At 36.4% G+C, this 21,915-nt stretch overlaps 3 protein-coding genes across 5 annotated transcripts; 1 reads left to right on the forward strand and 2 right to left on the reverse strand.

Moving 5' to 3' along the window:
- Window positions 1–370: 370 nt before the first annotated feature.
- Window positions 371–1,479, reverse strand: LOC121760887. The gene is made up of 3 exons (XM_042156484.1): window positions 1,390–1,479; window positions 1,244–1,310; window positions 371–834 (listed from the first exon to the last, which is right to left on the reverse strand). The coding sequence occupies exons 1-3, from the start codon at window positions 1,477–1,479 to the stop codon at window positions 371–373; spliced, it is 621 nt and encodes a 206-aa protein (XP_042012418.1).
- Window positions 1,480–9,017: 7,538 nt separating this feature from the next.
- On the forward strand, window positions 9,018–12,516 carry LOC121763583 (agamous-like MADS-box protein MADS3). Of its 2 annotated transcripts, none has more exons than XM_042159643.1 (8): window positions 9,018–9,343; window positions 10,869–10,944; window positions 11,053–11,102; window positions 11,204–11,303; window positions 11,498–11,539; window positions 11,706–11,768; window positions 12,008–12,153; window positions 12,232–12,516. In XM_042159643.1, the coding sequence occupies exons 1-8, from the start codon at window positions 9,162–9,164 to the stop codon at window positions 12,305–12,307; spliced, it is 735 nt and encodes a 244-aa protein (XP_042015577.1). In that variant the 5' UTR covers window positions 9,018–9,161; the 3' UTR covers window positions 12,308–12,516. The 2 variants fall into 2 exon arrangements, with proteins under 2 accessions (XP_042015577.1, XP_042015571.1); XM_042159637.1 differs by having other exon boundaries at window positions 9,023–9,343; window positions 11,041–11,102.
- A 4,296-nt stretch (window positions 12,517–16,812) lies between these two features.
- On the reverse strand, window positions 16,813–20,948 carry LOC121784827 (MADS-box protein SOC1-like). 2 transcript variants are annotated; one of them, XM_042183067.1, is made up of 8 exons: window positions 20,796–20,948; window positions 20,428–20,618; window positions 18,068–18,149; window positions 17,918–17,979; window positions 17,726–17,825; window positions 17,610–17,651; window positions 17,455–17,496; window positions 16,813–17,205 (listed from the first exon to the last, which is right to left on the reverse strand). In XM_042183067.1, the coding sequence occupies exons 2-8, from the start codon at window positions 20,607–20,609 to the stop codon at window positions 17,047–17,049; spliced, it is 669 nt and encodes a 222-aa protein (XP_042039001.1). In that variant the 5' UTR covers window positions 20,610–20,618; window positions 20,796–20,948; the 3' UTR covers window positions 16,813–17,046. The 2 variants fall into 2 exon arrangements, with proteins under 2 accessions (XP_042039001.1, XP_042039000.1); XM_042183066.1 differs by having other exon boundaries at window positions 16,813–17,214.
- Window positions 20,949–21,915: the final 967 nt, after the last annotated feature.

Raw genomic sequence — 21,915 nt, forward strand, 5'->3', positions numbered from 1 at the left:
TAATCGTACGGTAGACTAATGGCGTGTACAGAAAACGAAACTTATAGAGTCAGACACAATAAAGAAATATGTCACCATTGTCAGAAAGCAGAGGCGGTGTGGGGGCGTTTGCTAACCAATGAAAATGGAAGTGATCCACGATCCCCGAAGGATTGGCCGGACTTGTCACACTGTGAGCTCGACGACAACTCCAAATGTTGAACTCAGTAGCATTTCCAACCCCTATGGGCCAAAGGTGGAGTCGGTCGAACCATCCAGTGGCGGATCCAGGATTAAAAAAACGGAGGGAGCAGAATAAAATAATAAAATAATAAAATATTAAATATAATACTTCAATATGTTTTTTAGCAAAATGAAAGTCTATTACAATTCAAGTAGCTCTAGCATCTGTTAACTGAGACAACTGATTTCTACGGGTATCCATATCTTGAAAACGTTTCAAGATTCTTTCATTAGAAACACTAGCAAAGATGGATCTTTCATTGTATACTACCAAACTGTCATTCAACCACTCATCTCCCATCCTATTCTGCAAGTTAGTCTTGACAAATTTCATTGCTGAAAATACTCTTTCAACAGATGCAGTCGCTACAGGTAAGATCAATACCAACTCAATCAGACGATAAACCAACGGAAAAACTTTATCTTTCTTGGTTTCAACAATCTTCTGAGATAGGCTAGCCAAATCTTCAATACCATTCAATCGTGCATCTCTTCTCACAACAACAACAAAAGTTTCAAGTTGTTTAAACAATTCAGTATGTTGAGTCGATGTGAAGTCTTTTGGGTAAAGAGTAGCAAGATGAACAAGCTTATCCAAGCCTCCTAGCTCAACTGGTTGAGAAGGGAGGCAAGGATACCGCGTCATCCTAGAGGCCGCGTGTTCGATCCCTGGGAGGCGCATCTTGGGGATTAATTTCCCTGTGGCCTAGTGGATTCACTGGCCTGACTCCAGAGCTTCGGGAGGTGATTAAGCCTGTACCCGTGCCTGGACCCAGAAGCTGGGGGAGGTGAAAAATCCTGGACCCGTTCCTGCGGGGTTGGTGGACCCATTGGGTCCCACCTTGACAACGAAGCGCAGCTTGGTAAGACGCTTCACCTCCGACCGTTAGACCGGGGGTCCGAGTCACTTCGGGGAGTAGGTGGGGAACCACCGTCGATCCTCCTTTTATATATAAAAAAAGAACAAGCTTATGAACATTAAAAGCAGCGAAATCATTTTTTGGATCGAGGCATGCCATACAACTTAGCAAGTCCGTGGATGCCTCAGAGAAACGATTTTCCATCTCTTGTGTAAGTAAGTCGACGACCTAATTGACACACAAGAAAGATTAAATATCAAGATGATTCTAATTTAGTAAATGAATAAGATATTAAATTTCAAATTACCTGACAAAATATTTCAACGCGATAATGATGGTAGTTCTTGATGTTTGAACCATTCCTCTTACTAATCCGCTTTGGAGCATCATCATCCATGTTTGTTATTGAAATGTCATTTGCCCCACAAAAATCATTCACTTCTTGCAAGAAAGTATCCTATCCAAATTCTCGAAATGATCTCAAGCTTTCTTTCACATTCTCTATCAAGAAAATCGCATTTAAAATATCTTGATCTCTTTGTTGCAAGGCACAAGACAATGATTGAATAACCCCCAACAAATGTTTCATCAACATAAGGATGAATACAAATTCAAAAGTCTCCATTTTCTGTACGAGACCTACAGCTTTTCCCCTTGTTTCATATTCTTCTCCATCAACAAGTACGTTTTCAAGTACTTCGGTTACTGACTGCCACATATTTGCAAGACGAATCACGATGACATAATGAGATCCCCATCGAGCTTGGGAGATAATGGTTATTTTTTTTCGGTCAACGGGGCGACGTCGGAGACAACGGAGGGGGCGGATATGGAAAATATACATCCGAGATAAGGGAAAATTAGTCGCACGGTGGGGGCGACCGCCCCCACCTGCCCCCTGGAGCCGCCACTGGAACCATCCGACCTCACCTAGATCCGCCACATAAAGTTTGAGGCCTGACATAGGAATTATTTTTTGTAATGATTTATTACGATGTGGACATCTTTAACAAGCTAGGTAGTGTGCAATATTTCAAATCCATTAATCTTGTTTCTCCCGTTTGAGTATCTCAAGGGAAGAAGTAAATGGAATGGTAAAGTATCTTTTTTTATAAAAATTTATTCTTCAATGGAAAGGGTATTCGAGAAGGTATTATATCTTTTTCAATTTTGAAAAGGTATCTTGACATTTTCTTTCCAAAAAAATAAAAAGTTAGTTAATTTTTGTTTGTAAATTCAAATAAGTATTTAATGGTAATAATGAAGAAGTTGATGTAAGATAAATAGTTGACATAAGTCAAATGAGAATGGACCCAATGAGCCAATTCTAGCCCAGTTGGTAATATATTAGGGTTTACAATTAGACGTAAAATTTCCTTTTATTCTTAGTATAATGTGCTTATAAATAGTCCCAATTTTTAATGTCAATGAAGCATGGTTACTAAGTAATTACTCTACATGGTAACCATGATTTTTTGATGGGTTTATAAATCCAACTACTTAATAAGTGGTGTAAATTGCAATATTGATTGCACATGTTCATGTTTGAGCTCGCTAGATTTTATTTATAAATGAATTTTGGTCATTCCGAGTTCCGACTTAATATGTCGGGAGTAATTAACAAGAAACAATTAGAGGTTGATAATTGATTGATGTTGATGCCTATCTAGTATTACTCATGAATTCACATCAAGAATCCCGATTTAGCATAATTACTCAAGTGTGTCCCTCAATTACATATAAATTGCAGTTAAGTGTATTTATTTCTCTCATGATAAGGAGGTTGTTGTTATTGTTAGCTGTATTATTTGAAGAAATAATTGCACATATATAGTTGTATTATTGTGAAGAAAATTGCCACAAAAATCATGAAGTTTTGTTAAATTGTGGTCAATCATGCAACTTTCAAAAATAGCGAATTACTATATCATAAATTTGCATTTTCACAATTTTACCATTGATTTAGATTTGAGAAGAAATTATATACGTATGATTTGAAAGCCAAAATTACTTAAGCCTAATCTTATAAGTATTTAATAATTTTCTTACTAATATTAATGGTTTTTGTAGTATTTCAAAAAAAATCATGGATTTCAGCTTCCACGGTACACACAATTTCTTCCAAATGCAAATAAATGGGACAAATGAAAAAAATGTGAAAGTTACAATGTAATTATCTATTTTTTAATTTGCAAAATTAATCATAATTTAATCGAACTTCGTATTTTTTCCGGTAGTATTTGCCTTTTATAAATGTCACTTACATACACCATCTAATGAAAATTGGGCTTCAGTGCTTGAGAAGCTTAGAACAACACGATCGAATCTTGGATTCAATCAACTTTTGCCAAATCGGCTATCAATTCTAGATCATATGAAAAGATGAGAATGAGTAATGCTTGCACACACACTTTGATGTGTATCGAACTAGGATTTTATTCAATGAATTGAAAGAGTGCAAATCACCAGAAAATCACTCGATCTCAAAACCCTATTGCTGTATTTATACTTCAGCTCAATTCAAATGGCAAAGAGAGGGAATAGAAAGTGCAAACAGAATATTACAAATAGATCCTTCTATTCTATTAGTTGTGCAAATATGCCCCAAAATCCTAACAAATCTCCACCTTTGGGACATATCTTGACAAGCACTGGATCTTCACTTTCATTCCTTCATTAGAGCTGAACCATGTTTATCAACTTCATGCAGTACTTGACTTTAGAAGCAGGTAGAACCTTTGTAAGCATATCAGAGGCATTCTCCTCTGTTGCAACTTTCACAACCTTCACAGATCCCCTTTCTACTTCATCTCTTATGAAGTGTAGCTTGACATCCACATGCTTGCTTCTCTCATGGAAGGTTTGGTGTTTTGACAAACATATGGCACTGTTGGAGTCACACAATACAGTCACTGCATTCTGATCAACCCCAAAATCAGAGCACATACCCTTCAGCCATAGACTCTCCTTCACTGCCTCAGATAGTGATATGTATTCAGCTTCAGTCGTTGAGAGTGCCACTACTGATTGGAGGCTGGACTTCCAGCTGACAGCAGAGCCATATAGACAAAATACATATCCAGATTGTGACTTCCTTGTATCAACATTGGTAGCAAAATCTGAGTCACAAAATCCCATCAGAGGCTGCTCCACCTCTTCCTTATTTCCACCAAACATAATCCCATAATTTTTAGTACCATTTAGATACCTCATTACCCATTTCAAAGCATGCCAATGCTCCAAGCCCGGGTCTGCCATATACCTACTTGCAACACTCACTGCATGACTAATATCAGGTCTTGTACATACCATGGTGTACATAATGCTTCCCACCATATTGGCATAAGGGATTTTGTCCATTTCTCTTCTTTGATCATCATCTTGAGGGCTCTGACTGGTGCTTAGCTTGAATTGTTGACTGAGTGGGACTGAAACTGGTCTGCTAGAGCTGATCTGAAACTTCTCTAGCACATTCTTTATGTAACTTTTCTGAGTCAGCCAAATCCTTTTCTTATCCCTATCTCTTATAATTTCCATTCCAAGGATCTTCTTTGCATTTCCTAGATCCTTCATGTCAAACTCACTCCTCAAGTCAGATTTCACACTCTCCACCTCTTCCTTGTGTTCTGCTGAAATCAGCATATCATCTACATACAAAAGTAGATATGCTATTGCAATTCCATTCTTCCTTTTGATGAAGACACAATGATCATATAGTGACTTCTCAAAACCTATCTTTTGTATGAACTCATTGAACCTCAGATACCACTGCCTTGAGCTTTGTTTAAGGCCATAAAGACTCCTTTTCAGCAAACACACTTTGCCTTCATCTCCTGGTTTCACAAATCCAGGTGGTTGCTCCATATAGATCCTTTCTTCTAGCTCTCCATGAAGAAAGGCTGTTTTGACATCCAATTGTTGCAACTCCCAACCTCTGTGTGCAACAATAGCAAGCAAGAGTCTAATAGAACTGTGCTTCACAACCGGGGAGAATATTTCATTGTAATCCACTCCCTCCTTCTGAGTATATCCTTTTGCTACTAACCTAGCTTTAAATCTGATCTGATCATTGTTGAATGCCTCGATTTTCTTCTTGAAAATCCACTTGCATCCCACTGTTTGTTGATCATTAGGCCTCAGCACCAGCACCCAAGTCTAATTTTTGTACAAGCTGTCTATCTCTTCTTGCATAGCTAGCAACCACCTATCCTTCTCTGGACTCCTTATAGCCTCTTTATAGCTTGATGGCTCATGAAAATCCATTCCTTCTGCCACAGCAAGAGCATAATGCATCATGTCAAAATCATTAAATCTAGATGGCAGTTTAATGTTTCTCCTGGATCTGTCTCTTGCTATCACTCTTCGAGGTGAGTTGGTGTTGTTCAAATCATCAGCAGGTTCCAGATTAGTGCTTCCCTCAGAACTATTTTGTCCTTCATTCACAGATCCTCTCTGATTCTCCATCTCAAAACTGACTTTCTGGACTTCCTTATTGGCAAAGGGCATTTCTGATTCTTTAAAGATCACATCCCTACTGATAACCACCTTCTTGTTTCCTTCCTCACAACACCACAGCCTGTAACCCTTGACCCCCTTTTGATAACCGAGCATCACACATCTCAGAGCTCTAGGCTCCAACTTTCCTTGCCTTATATGAGCATAAGCTCTACATCCAAAGGGTCTAAGTTTAGAGTAATCTCCATCAGATCCATACCATCTTTTGTCAGGTGTATCATTATTAATAGCAGAAGAAGGACACTTGTTTATCAGGACAGCTGCTGTAGAGGCTGCCTCAGCCCAAAATGGTTTAGACATTCCAGAGGATATCAACATGCATCTCACTCTTTCTAGGATTGTTCTATTTGCTCTCTCAGCCACCCCATTTTGTTGTGGGTTGTGGGGGACTGTCCTATGCCTTTTGATCCCTCTATCTTTACAGAAAACATCAAATTCAGAGGATAGAAACTCCAAACCGTTGTCAGTTCTAAGACACTTTAATGACTTTCCAGTTTCTAACTCAACCTCCACACACCATTCTTTAAATTTTCCAAAGGTCTCTGACTTCTCTTTCATCACAACAATCCATAATTTCCTTGAAAAGTCATCAACAAAGGACAGAAAATACCTGCCTCCTCCAATGCTATTGACAGGAGATGGCCCCCATATGTCACTATGCACATATTGAAGTGGCTCGGTTGATGTATGCTTACCCACTCCATATGGCATTTTCTTGCTTTTGCCTAGGATGCATTCTTCACAGGAGCCATTATCCTTGCTGATACTATCATCAGGGACTTCAATCAATCCCATCTTTGCAAGCTGCTTGATTCCAGCATCACCTACATGACCCAGCCTTGCATGCCAATTAATGGACTGTTGTGTTGAATTTGTAGCTCCATTGATGACTTCTGCTTGGAGATAGTACAACACATTATTCCTGATGGCTTTCATCACTTCTTGGCCATCTTTTGTCACCACCATTTCTCCACCAAACAAAGTCACCCTATATCCATTCTTCTCAAGCAAGCCAAGTGAGATAAGATTTCTTTTGATAGATGGAATGTATCTTACTTCTGTAAGCTTTCTTAAACATCCATCATCCATCTTTAGGCATATATTTCCTACACCTTTCACCTCACATACATGATCATCACCTAATAAAACCGACCCATCCGACTCCTTCATATCAGAAAACCATTCAAGACAAGATGACATGTGGAAGCTACAACCCGAATCCATTATCCACAATTTTGATATGGGGCTGTTTCTTACCACATTTAGAGCCCTTGCTTCCTCAATTTCTTCTGTCACAGCTGCAGTAACCTCTTCCTTTTCTCCCTCTGCCATCTTCCTTTTCCAAATATGGCAGTTTCTTTTGATGTGTCCCGGTTTCTTGCACCAATAACAGTTTCTTGACTCCTTTTGATCTGAGTCCCTCTGAGGCTTTGGCTTCCACTTATCAACACCAGGTTTCTTGAACTTTTGTTGCCTTTTTCCAGTAGCCTTGATGTTGAGGCTTTCGGCAGCTTGATCAACTACCTTCACAGAGGATTTTTGAGCAATCTTCAACTTCAAGGCAGAATATACCTCCTCCAATGTCACCTTTGAATCCCTTCCTAGAAGTATGGAGTCCTTGAATTGCTCGAAACTTTGGGGCAGAGCATTCAAAAGCATCAAGGCTTTATCCTCGTCCTTGATGGCGTCATCTACGCTTTCGAGGTCATCAATACACTTTCTGAACTCCTCCAACTGATCTGCGAGATTTCTTGAATCGGATATTTTGAAGTTGAATAATCTTTGCTTCAAGTGGAGCCGGTTGGAAATTGATTTCTCCATGTAGATCCTTTCCAATTTCCCCCAAACTCCCGCAGCTTCATCCTCCTTCTGTACCTCCCTCAACACCCTATCGCTCAAACACAACAAGATTGAGCTATACGCTTTGTACTCCATTTCTTGTAGCTTTACTGGATCCTTTTCTTGAGGCTCCTTCTGATCGGTCTTGGATTTCACATAATCCCAGACTCCTTGCTGCATCAACACAGCTCTCATCTTCAATCGCCAAAGACCGAAGTCGTTCTCGCCGGTGAATCGCTCTACATCAAACTTCGCCGTAGACATCGTCGATCGCGTCGTCTTCTTTCGATTCCCACAGACGGCGCCAATTTGAGAAGCTTAGAACAACACGATCGAATCTTGGATTCAATCAACTTTTGCCAAATCGGCTATCAATTCTAGATCATATGAAAAGATGAGAATGAGTAATGCTTGCACACACACTTTGATGTGTATCGAACTAGGATTTTATTCAATGAATTGAAAGAGTGCAAATCACCAGAAAATCACTCGATCTCAAAACCCTATTGCTGTATTTATACTTCAGCTCAATTCAAATGGCAAAGAGAGGGAATAGAAAGTGCAAACAGAATATTACAAATAGATCCTTCTATTCTATTAGTTGTGCAAATATGCCCCAAAATCCTAACAGTGCTATTTCCATTATTATTAATCCCAATTTCAAGGATAAAAAGATTAAGGACAATAATTTATAATTACAAGGACGTGAAGTCATACTTATTTTGTTTTCTTTCGCACCAGGGTTTTCTATGTAATTACGTTCTTGAAATGTATTCAAATGTTGACTTTATAATAGTATTATAACTATTTTTCAGTAAATAAAGTATATGTAATCAGTTGAATAGTAAACGTTTACTGTCCTGTGTTTCTATCAGTAGCTAACAGAAGTTCTTCTATTTGAAAAAAAAAATGTTTTATCCGGTTATTGCATTTACTTGCAAGATATTAATTGGAGTTGGGACATCGATCCATTAATTTGATGGATCTACAACTGTTTCTACATAATTATTGGAAATTAATTAGCTAGTAACCTTGTTTTATTTCAAACAACTGAACAATAATATGCGTCAATTCTTTTGCAAAAACATGGATGATAATTCGGCTTGTCGATTAGCAGTTAACTGATAATTGAATTGGACCAATTTGTTTAAAGGAGGAGAGAGAAAATTATATACAAATGGACCGATGGTCCATATGTGAAATCTGATTCGCTTATAGCCTTAACAAAGCTATTCTATATATAGTTGTAAATTTTTATATCACCTCTTTCTGACCAAACCTAGTTATAAGGTTTTAAAACAAATATAATTAGTGATTTATTTAAGTTGATCTCTATTTATACTTTACATTTCTTTATACCCTAAATGAATCTTTTGGTAACTTCCGAACTGATATGAAGAGAAAAGTGAATTGAGTTGCGCTCCATCGTAAAAAAAAACAATAGTCCACATTAGGGCACATAGACGTTGCCGAATAAAGCAGAAAGAAAATGGTAAGAAATTAAACATGAGAGATAAGAATAATAAAGGCAAAGAAATCAAACCACCGTTTTCATTGTTAACTAATCAGTTTTGTACGCATTCATAAAGGCAAGGATGATTGCAGTATCACCGCCCCCACCAACAAAATTATCCATTTGCACCACGCCCTTCTCTCTCCCTCTCTTTCATAGATATATACTCCACATACACACACCTTCAAAACAAGAGATAAGATAAGAAAAGAATGGGGAGAGGGAGAGTGGAATTGAAGAGAATTGAGAACAAGATAAACAGACAGGTGACATTCTCAAAGAGAAGAAATGGGCTTCTCAAGAAAGCTTATGAGCTTTCTGTGCTTTGTGAAGCTGAGGTTGCCCTCATCATCTTCTCCAGCAGAGGCAAGCTCTATGAGTTTGCTACTACTAGGTACTAATACTATTTAATTAATTAATTATCCATGGAGTATAATTTTTCTTTTCACAAATGAAACCCTATGAATTTCTTATCCCTTGAATTCTGAAATCTCTTACAAAATTCAGCCAATTATTACAGGCATGCTTTAGGAAAGGATACACTGCAAGTGTTTTCTAAGATTTGAGTTGTAATTAGTTTATTTTTTGGTCTTTAGCTGAGCTATACTAAACTGGAAAGCTGGAATTAATAAATTTTTCTATCAAATTTGTATTGGTTCAAGAATGGTGCTTTTGTATTTGGATTAAGAATTGATGCTTCGGACGTGGGGCCGACACGTTTCATAATTTGTAAGAGAATCATCAAAGAAGAAAGAATTACTGACTAGGTTTGTTGACCCTTCTTGGACCTCTGTGCAAGATCTAGGGTTTTCTCTCCTTTTTTTCTTCTTCCACCCTCTCTCTCTCTCTCTATGTGGAGTATATAATAGTAGTACATATATTTGTGAGTGTACATGCACATATATATTCTTATTTGCTTGATAATATTGAGTGGGGTACCAAAAAAAAAATTGACGCAACTGCGCACAACACAGACCGTGAGAATAAAAAGCTTCAACTTTTGTCTGTTTTAATCATCATCACATTCTTAGATCTTCTGGTCTCTTTTTTCACTGGTTTTTACCCCCCCCCCCCCCCCTCTCTTGATTTATTTTATGTGAAATAGCAGTCTATACAAGTAGCAGCCTCTCCAATTTTTTGTAGGCCTATGTGGCAGTGGGATATTCTGGGGAAAACTTTTTTGTTCTTGAGTGATCAAACACTCACACTTTCAGTCAACAATTTCGTTTTTAAAATATTGTAGTAGTGAATAATTAATATTTTTAGGTAGCTGAGGCAAATTATTAATGATACTTGTTTTTATTAGAAACAAAATTAATTTCCCTTACTTTAGTTCACACTGATCTGTTTACTGCTAGAAATTATGTACATGTGAAATTGCACTAACTGTGAAATACTGCATCCGTCTCAGTTTAAGAGTCACATTTTGCCATTTAAGTCCGTCTCAATTTAAGAGTCACATTTAGAATCTACCATATTTGAACATAAAATTTAACCTCATTATTCATCAAATTTACACTCAAATGCCATTACTTTTATAAAAATAAAACAAAACAAAATTCTTAACATACAAAAAGTCAAAAAGGTCCCACTTTTCACTACCTCACTTCAATTATTACATATTCCAACAACCACTACCTCATTTCATTTATTACACACTCCACAAATTTCTTAAAACCCGTGCTATAACTAAATCTTACTCTTATACTGGGACGAAGGGAGTAAATATTTATTGAAATTTCCCCTTTTTCCCTTAAGATCTTACCTTTTTGGATTTGATTGGGAGACCATAGTATTTTTTCTTCTTCTGCGTGACACCTTTTTATTTAATGATGACATGGTTTAGCCTCCCTTTACTTATTACTACTAGAATTGTAGTATATTCAATTAGTTTAAAGTAGGAGTATTTATTTTTGCAGCACGACCGAGACCCTTGAACGTTACCATCGTTGCTCTTTAAATCATCAAGAAAATAGTGGGGAAGGAGAAACACAGGTTTAATTAGTTAGTAATATTTTCATTTTGTATGACAATAATCACATATATTTAGTGGAGTGTACAATATATGTTTTTTTTGTGATATCAAAATAGAGTTGGTACCAGGAGTTCTCAAAATTGAAGGCCAAGTATGAATCTCTTCAAAGAACTCAAAGGTCATTCACACAATTCAGTCTCAATATGTTTTATTTTTGTTTATACATTATAATACTATAAATAGTTGGTAAAGATCTTAGTATATAATTTGATAATAAAGGCATCTGCTCGGTGAAAATCTGGGAACATTGAGCTCCAAGGAGTTGCAAAATCTTGAAAAACAACTTGAAGGAGCTCTTGCCCAAGCCAGGCAAAGGAAGGTATTGCTTTTCAAATTTATACTTTTAAGAATTTAATTTTCCCACGTCTTTTAATTTACTTGTTTCGTGGGAATATATAATGAAGTGTTTATTCCTTGACTTTTTTAGTTTAATCTTAATCTTCGCAAAATATATACTGGATATTTCACATTGCATACATGCTTCAATCCTTTTTTTCCCTCGTGTTATTTCAGAAACATATGTTGATGGAAGAAATGGAAGAGCTAGGCAGAAAGGTAAATCATTAAAATTCATTTGGAGATTAATTAGACCAATCTCATACTTATTATTATGCCCTGGGGTGGAAAAGACTAAAATATTATGAGATCGATATGAAAATTAAAAAAAGTCAAATTGATTAATTTTGTTGATGAAATTTGATGGTTAAATATATGGTGGCAGGAAAGGCAGATAGGAGACATGAACAAGCAGCTCAAGATTAGAGTGTCACTTGAAATGTCCTCGGTAAGTATATTTATTATATTTGTCCCAAACAATTAATAAGCTATTTTTATTTAAACAAAAATGCACAACCAAACAATTAAAATTAATTAATATAGTACTACTCCATTTCTTAAAAACTATAAATAATAATAATAATAATAATAATAATAATAATAATAATAATGATAATAATAAATATTGTTACTATAATGCTTAAATTGCTTAATTGTAATAGTGACGACATTTTTGCTATAATGCAGGTAGAGGCAGAAGACCAACAACGTACGGGAGCCCTTTCGTTGCCATGGAACGAAGGTGGTGCCGCCGCAACGTCAGCTGGAACCGGTGGCTTTCCCCTCCTCCCAACACCTCCAGAAGTTGAACCAGAACCTATTTTACAGATAGGGTATATATATAATTCACACACATACACACACTCTAGCTAAGTAAATATATATAGATAATTAAATTGGTAATATTGCAGGTATAATCACTATAATGTTGGAGAAGGATCATCTGCTGCTGTGGACACTAATTTCATCCAAGGATGGACTCTTTGACTTTCTTCCTCACTACTCCTATCTCCATTTCCATATAATGTTTAGTTGTTACATTATTTTTATGTGCTTTTGTCATGCAATTAATATTAGAGAGAGAGAGAGAGAGATATGTTTATGAATCTAAGTGAGACTGGGAGATATAATGTGATTAAGTTTGGGTTTGTACTTGTCTCAATAACCTTTTTCGTTATGTGAGTAATTATTGCTAATTGATTATCTTTTTTATGCTAATCAATGCTTCTTATCCATTTCATTAAAGTAGTCAGGAATGATATCACCAATTTTGATTTGTCAAACTAAGTCTGCTTTATTTCTATATAAGTTTAATTGAATTGGGAACTTAAAATCCTATTAATAGACCTTTTTATTGAATCGTGAGATTTATGGGCCTACATTAGATTCGTGGGCCCATTGAAAATTATGTCTATGTCCAATATGATAAGTTGAGGCAACCTCGGCCCACTTAGGCTAGTACTGTAGTCATTCATGTTGCTCTGTATCATCGTCATTTCGGTTCAAGCATTTTATTTATAAAAAAAAAATTTAACTTCTAGGTAACCCAAAGTATTCTTTTGTGCCATAATCTTTTTCTTTTTGTTTATGACTCATAATAGTAATTATTTCCACTCTATTTAGTTCTATCGATTTATACTTTAAATTTCCTCTTCTTCCAACTAATTTCCTAACAAATAATTGCAATAAGGTGAACTTGAATAATCATATTTAAAACAATTATACTATTTCACGTGCTTACGAAACCATCCAACAATTTTATGTATGAACTAATGTTCATAAAAGATTTATATAAAACGAAATCCTCAAATTGTCACTATTTTTCAAAATATACATAAGAAATTTTAAAAATATAGGAAACAAAATTATTTTGTGCACAATCCAGCATTTACCAAATGAATCTAGTTGGGCTCAGATTTTAAAATAAGGCCCAACCTTGCCCACTTTAATTATGAGTCTGGACCTAGCTATTCCTCAAGTTGTGTGGGCCTCACACGGCTGGGGTTGAAACGGGGATCCGGCCCACTTGACAATCTTACCTGGCTAAAACTACTTGATTTTGTTTGTATTCGTACATGTGAATGTGATTACTAAAATTCAATTCAAACATTAATGAATTTTTATGACGTATTTACATGTTGCAAAAAAACTATTAATGTAATAAATCCAATAAATTTAGAGAAAGAAATATAGAGAGAAACTTGGAAGATGAATAAAATTAAAATAGTATTATAGATAAAAATATAAAATTATTACTAGCAAATAAGAAAATCAAAATTCACAACATCTGGATGGCATGCTACGAGTGGGTTGTCTCTGTTGATTGTGTCATTGTGCTAATTAATGCACGCACATGGGCGAGCTATTTCATCTGCAACGACGTGCTCAGGATATTGAGGAATGAGCACTGTCATACCAGCTCTCATGCCTACTGGAGTACAAACTACCATCATCTTTTCTTTTTTGTCAATCTCATTTATATCTTGCGCAAGTTCAGTTATTCCTTGTACTACTTGTCTGCTAGTTCCACTCAGATTCAACGCCTCAAAATAATTTTTTATGCTAGACAAGATAATGATGAGATACAATACGAGATAAGCTATAAAGAGGATTATCTAAGACTAAATTAATCATAGAGTGAGGATGAGATGAATAATCATGATACAATTTGTTGTGACAGAATAGAACAATTGTGTAATCGAGACAAACAGAAACGTAAAGAGACACAGAATTTACGTGGTTCACCAACGTTGAGTTGGCTACGTCCACGGGCAGAAAACGGAGAACAGATTGTATTCACTATTCAGATTGTTTTCAGATTACAGAGCTATGCGGCCTACTTCTATATAAATAGGCATACAGACGACATGCTAAGCACAATATAACAATTAGGGTCTAAAACAGAAACACGAGACCTCCGTTCCACTTGCGGCAAACTATACCGATTCAATGCATACTAACACAATTTAATCTTGGCCGGAGGTGAAGCCAGGAATTTAAAATTGGAGGGCCCAAACTATAGTTAATAATTATGAGATATTATGTCGTTGAAGCTGAAAATAATTGTAGTAGGGTTTGCATTAGATAGATAAGTAATGAGAGAAAATAAAAATAGGAGTGTTGGACAAAGTAATGACCTAGAGCATGCTAGGCTTCATAAGGTATCATGGTACCATGATACGTGCATATCTATATGAAGATCCCATATCTTTATTAATTAGTTAATTAGCGATTTGTCATATCTTTTCCATATATGTTTAGGATATTTTCTTGTTCCTTAAGTTGGAGTATCCACTATTATAAATAGTGGATATTGTTATTCATTTGGATCAATCAAGAAATAAAATACTTTCTCTCACTCGTCTTCTTTTTCCAAAAGTGCGCAACGCACAAACCCTAGAATTCGACGCCGGATTGATCGATGGACAAAGCTCCCGCGATGTTCGACGCGAACTTCGACCGTTAAGGAACTCCGTCCTTAACAATTGGTGCTTTCATTGAGAGTACGCATGGCTTGTTACACCACCGAGGATATCGTTTCCCTATGTGACCGGATAACGGCTTTCTGCAATAGATTAAACATGAGATTGGACGCGATGGACGAACGTGAGCAACCCGGATATCAACATTACAGCCACCATCAGCCACTGACAGCAGCATATGAACAACCGCCATATGCGAGCTTCAATTCCGGAGTTAGCAACACCGGCTGGCCACCACCACCAACTGCCCATGTGCCACTACAATATCCGGCGCCGGCCTACGTCACGCCGTGGCAAACAACGGTTGATCCCTACTTCGACAACCAGTCACAACCCTACTTCCACTACCAGCCGCCTTTGTTATATCAACCCGATCCGGAACCGGCATCAACATACAGCTATCCGCCGTTCATCAACACGGGATTTGCGACCTACGAACTGCCCACCCCTGTGTGTTACCCGATATCGTACATGGGTCACTATCAGCCACCTTCGACAGATCTCCTAAAGCCTAACCCCAGCGACACTAATGGACAGCCACCTGATGCTGAGAGAGGTGAGAGATCAAGGGAATTGGGGCCGGAGAACCCCGAGGTGTCGAATTCTGCATTGAAAGAAGAAATCTCCAGCGAATTAAGTGATGCGGATTCACGCGTGGTGTACTCAGACCAAGACGTGGAGACCGATTCCAAGGTGAAAGGGAATCGGGCATTTACTATGAGAGAGCTGCTCAATGAATTGAAAAATGGAGATGTGAGTGTCAACGATGGCAGAGAGTCTGGTACTCCTCACAGCCAACAAAACTCAGCACTGCATATCGAGCAGAACAATGCTGCTGTGGAGTTGTTTAATAGCACCGCAAGTCTTGATGAGGAAGGTAGATCTCGTCATAGGATTATTCCATTTGCTGCCAGGAGATATGCAACTGCCTTAGAAAGGAATCCTAATGAGAATGGACGCTATGTAGATTATCTTACCCACAGACAGTCACCAACACTTGACGACAATCCAGATAGCATTTTGGGTGGTGATGGGCATGATTTGAGGGAACAAGACCATAGGATGCTTAGTCCATCGAGTTTGGATGATCAAAAGACTATTGCAAACTTGGCAATAAATACTAAGGATGCGAAGGTTGTGGCAAGGTTTGAAATTAAATGGATTGCCGAAGTTGTTGCAGGAGGACTCGGGAATCTTAAGGCTGGTGAAGCATACCAGGATGTTATTGATGAAGATGGTGAAGGGAGACGCTTAAGCATTCGGTGTGCGTTTGATCCAGGAGGGAGAACTCGCCAAAGCTTCTGTTCGCGTCGCTCTTCGTCGCCAAAGCTTCTGTTCGCGTCGCTCTTCGTCGCCAAAGCTTCTGTTCGCGTCGCTCTTCGTTGTGTCGTGGTTTCCACCGTTCCCACCTTGAGGACAAGGTAGATTTTAACCGCGGGTGAGTTGATACGTGCATATCTATATGAAGATCCCCATATCTTTATTAATTAGTTAATTAGCGATTTGTCATATCTTTTCCATATATGTTTAGGATATTTTCTTGTTCCTTAACTTAGGGTATCCACTATTATAAATAGTGGACATTGTTATTCATTTGGATCAATCAAGAAATAAAATACTTTCTCTCACTCATCTTCTTTTTCCAAAAGTGCGCAACGCACAAACCCTAGAATTCGATTCCGGATTGATCGACGGGCAAAGCTCCCGCGACATTCAACGCGAACTTCGACCGTTAAGGAACTTCGTCCCTAACATACCCACTACGCCATATTTACTCTTTATAATTGGTGGAGAACCTACTCCCCCACTTAACTTTGCCCTTGAACTTGGCATTCTAGTACGTAACTGAAAAAGATACACTGATATATATATATATATATATATATATATATATATGCCGAGCTCGTGAGGAAAAAAAAAACCGAACAAGAGATAAATTTAGACATGACCTTTAGTTACAAGTAGACGTGACAATCGAAAAATCTATACATATACATATAAAATGAGTCATGCATAAAAAAGTTGTCATTAATAAATAATTCATCAGAACCATGATCTGAAAAATACCACATTCCATCACAGCCAAAACGAAACAAATGTGGTTTAACAGATGCAGTAGGCACAAATTATTTGCAGTTTCTAGGTGCAAACATAAAAAATAAAATAAGCAATAATATGCATATAAACAGACATAGGTTACTAAAGCTAGGAAGTTGGCTAGCTTTAATTAATTTTATTCACATACTATTTCTGGTAAGGGCGCTTATGCCTCGTCTCAGGCAGCCCTATGAACAACTCCGTCTCCACATCAGACACCTCACTGATCTCCGCAGACGGCACCACTGCTCTCTCCTCGTTCGATCCTCCTCCTCCTCCCCCTCCGCCTCGTGCTTGAAGTCCAAACTGCAACCCCTTATAATTAGTAGTTGCAATTTTGTCTTAGAATTCCAAAAACATCTCAAATTTGAAATTGATTGTTCCCTAGAAATATTTTACATCAATAGGGTATGAAATGGACTATGTCCATGATCATATTATATCAATTTGGAGGGTGTCACATAATAATAATAATAATAATAATAATAATAATAATAATAATAATAATAATAATAATAATAATAATAATAATAATAATAATAAAAATGAAATTACCTTCTCACACAGCATTGCATTTTCAGCAGCTAGGGCTTTCTCCTATATTTAAAATATGCATACAAATATATTAATTCTTTATGCAATTTTCAAACCAAGTAATTTATTAATAAAAGCACATCAAATGATTTTTTTGTAAGGATTAATTGATTTACCTTTTCCTTCAAATGCTCGATCTGCTGCTTGTACACTTGCATCTATATACATAAAAAAAATAATTAAAAAAAAATCCAGTCTTGTGCAAGCAACCCTATCGATGTATAAATCATACCTTTCGTGCACGAATGGTGGTGACACTGCGCTCCAGCTGCTGCTCGAGCTGCTGCAGCTCCTCGATGGTGCACGGCCCTAAACCTTCACCAAGTAGCTTCCTAGATAGGGAAAATTGAACTATATATCAAAATTTCTTCTAAGAATTTGTAGACAACAACATATATATATATTGGAATCAAGAAATTCAAACCGCTTTGATGATTCCAGCTGCTCGATTTTCTTGATCATGCTTGCAGCTTCGTGCTTCAATTGCTGCAGGTTGATGAGAAACTTGTCAATAAATACAAGGCTAATGAAATTTGCAATATTTTTGACAATCAAGAAACATTTGATGAAAAACCTGCATATTATGCTCCGAAGGTGGATTGTTAGCTTGGCTATCTTTAGTATACTTCTGGTAACGCTCGATTGTCTCGTGCATGCTAACAAGATTACACATCAAATCAAATAAATTAGGTTAATTCAGATAGGTAGCATAAAATTTGAGATTAGAGAGATTCCCTGCTTGCAATTGACTTAACTAAGTTATTTTTAATTAAGTGATGTTGGAAAAAAATTAATCAATTTTCAATAAATATAAATTGATCTTGTGCCTGCATAACATGAGTGCAACAAAATGTTCTATTTTTAGTTACATGATATTTTGAAGATTAACTGGAGCAATTTCTAACTTTTGGATAACTACTTATATTCGAGACAATGACAAATCATCATGCATAAGCATTTTCAATGTCAAAATCTTCAAGTTTGTTAAGGCTAGGTATTAGTGAAAAACAGTCCATTAGAAATGAGGTCCCATGCATTTACTTCTGTTAAGCATTAGTCAAAATCTTTAAGTATGACACCTCTAAATATGGTGATATGAAAATTGATACACATATAGTACATGGCAAACTTATAATTGAATATCATATAAATCTAATTTCGTAGCCAATAAATTATCCACTAAAAATCAAGTACTCACCAAAAGACTTTAGTGGAGTAGTTTCAAAAATGTAAGGCTGCATTGATTGTGGTAATAATTTTCTTCATGTACAATTACTCTTGTTTAATTGACATAACACAAGGGAACAATGACCAAGGTGAATAAGGAATCACATTTTTTCTCTCGACTTAATTTCTTATAAATAGATGTCTTTCAATTTCATCACCAATTTCACTCACCTCCAAAGAGGGGTTTTCTCTTCTTTCTGAACAATTACAAAATTAATCTTATCATATCAACATCTGTTTGTTTAATCTATCTATACTTCAATTGTAAAATCTTGTAATACACATACAACACACACATGTGATGATACTTGAGTGTGACTGACTGCATAAAACTACACAAACACAATTACATACACACATGTATATATGCATGTATGTATACATGCTCTGAGCAAGTAAAGAGAGAATCTTTAAGCATATGGAGTACTCCTATGTGATTTAAGTAATAAAAAGGAGGTAAGAGATGAGGCATAGGCAAATAAAGAAATGTGTGCAAAGTGTTATTGGTATCAGCAACATTGTATATGGAAGTCCGTACAAGCATTTGGTGCACAATAAAGGATTCCATGAGTGTGATGCAAAGGAAACATATCAAGACCATGGCCTCTTCATCAAAGACAAGATAGATGCTCTTGCAACAATGTAAGTGTACTACAATCTTGACAACTGGCCTTTGCCATATTTATCCTTCAAAAAACTAAATGTATATATACCCACTCTCCATCACTCCTGCTCCACTAAACACCAATTTATCTAGTACTACTCTATTATCTTTTCCATCATCACATTTTTCTATAAAATCAATCTCTAAGCTTTACTTGCAGATGTATCACATTTGCATATCAAGATTTGCATCTCATTTTATAGCCCTCTACTCTAGCTAGCTACTCTAGATTTAAAGCTCAGAATTGTATGAGATGATAACACTTGGCTTTGTAATTATTCAAGAAAACTAAAAAGTCGACTGCTTTTAAATAAATTTGATGCGATCAAGAAACTAAAAACAAGATTGCTAGCATTAGTTTGTTTTGAATCAAGAAATGATGTACTATAATTCGATGAAGAGTTAAGGAAATTATCTAACACAAATCAACCGAAAAATCAAACACCTTTTCCGTAGAGGAAAAAAAGAAGAATGTTATGATTGTAATCATTGAATCCGTTTACATATAGTGATACACAAATTAACCCCAAATATCAATTGAAAATTTCACATATTTTCCCAATTTTTTCCGTACATATGATATCATAGTTCATCTCTTCCTCAACCAAGAACAGGCAGCATTAAATGAAATGATAGACACATGTACACATACATACATACATACACATAGAAACTCACACATACTAGGATAAAAATCCCATCTTTGAAACCCCAATTCATCATACATGAGAAGTGGCTTCAATTTCAATTTCAGGAGGCAGAAAATTAGGACAATGAACAAAATCGCTAGATTTGATGCACAATAAACAAAAGAATTGAAAAACGGATTCATCGCTTAAAGGGCAATCAAATCAGTAGCAGTTAATGAAAGAGAAATTTTTTTTGTCCATGAAACAGACTGTACGGACAAAATCACCCCTCCTTCAATTCCTCCCACAAATGGAAAGATCTGGGCAAGCCTAGCTAAAAACCTAAACTTGGAGAAGAAGAATCCATGATCCCACAAAACCCACCACCCCAAGTCGTGTGAAATCAAGAATTACCTTGAGCTTGCAAATTCATGGAGCTTGCCTCTAGGGGAGAAGATGATGAGTGCCACCTCAGCATCGCAGAGAACTGAGAGCTCAAAGGCCTTCTTCAGCAGACCATTTCTCCTCTTCGAGAAGGTCACTTGCCTGCTTGTGGCGTTCTCAATACGCCGCATCTGAGTCTTCCCTCTCACCATCTTCAAGCCCTTGTCAAACAAAGAAATTCTTGTGAAGAGCAAGTGGAAAAAAATCAAATCTTTGAGAGGAATGTTGCTGTGTGAGAGTGAATATGTAGAAAGTATTTGGATTACTCGCTTCTGCAAAAAAGAAAGGTCTTGTAAAAAAATTCCAAAAATAAGTGGGTTTTTGGAGGAAATGCTTACAAATATGGCAAACACCTAGAGAGACTTTTGGTTTGAGGTTCTAAAAAAGGGAAGAAACAAATATGGTGTGTTTATGTTCATGAGAGAGAGAGAAATAGAAAATAATGGTTTTACAGAGAGGATAGTAGTAGTAGTAGTACTACTACTAGGAGTAATATTCACAGCCATGGGCGGACCCATGTACAAATAGGGTAGGGCTAAAGCCCTTAAATAAAAATATTTTTTAAACTATTTTCTTTTCTAAATTTTTAAAATTTATTTAAATTTAATATAAATTATTATATAAAAGCCCTTATAAATTATCAAAAACATCAAAAATATAACTTTAGAATAAAATTTAGAAATCACAGTTCTTAATTATATTTTTTTCCCTTTTATGGGAATGGGAAAATGTATCAATCGAAATTGGGGAAATTAAAATGGCAAAAAATAGTTTCACACGGTAAAGAAAATAGTCCCTTCTTTTTTCCACTTCAAACCAAGGCAAGAAAAGGAAACTGGGAATCCTAATTTATCACCAAAAACCTCATCCTTGCTAGTTTTGGGATACCCCACACCAAAAGTAAACACAACCAATAATGAAGAGAGAGAGAGAGAGAGATTGCAAAATGAGTCATCTCTGTATATATTTGCTGAGGAAATTGGAGGCGTCCGTACACAATAAGAAAAACGTCAACATGTGTGTGTTGTGTGTGTTGTGTGTGAGGGTAGACAAAGCAGCCAATCACAGGTTGAAAACGCAAAAACTTTTATTATGGAATTAAGTGACAGTGTGAGACCCTCTCTCTACAAAATGGGCCCTTTCTATTCTAGCCTAATCTTTCTTAATTTGTCATTAACTTATTTTCAAATACTATCATCCACTACTCCCTCGGCCCGCGAAATATTGTCCACATTTGATTTGACATGAGTTTTTAAAAATGTGAAGAAAAGTGGTGGAAAAATTTAGCGGAATGCGGGTTTCATATTTATATATAAATGTGAAGGTAATGAGTTAGTGGAAACTGAGGTTCATTTACCTAAAAAGAAAAAAAGCAAAATGTACAACATTTCACTAATGAGTATAATATATGAGTATGTATTTCTTGCACGTGTCTTTTTCTACTAATAACTTACGTTA

Source organism: Salvia splendens, chromosome 2 (assembly GCF_004379255.2).
Source record: "Salvia splendens isolate huo1 chromosome 2, SspV2, whole genome shotgun sequence".
Taxonomy (NCBI): Eukaryota; Viridiplantae; Streptophyta; class Magnoliopsida; order Lamiales; family Lamiaceae; genus Salvia; species Salvia splendens.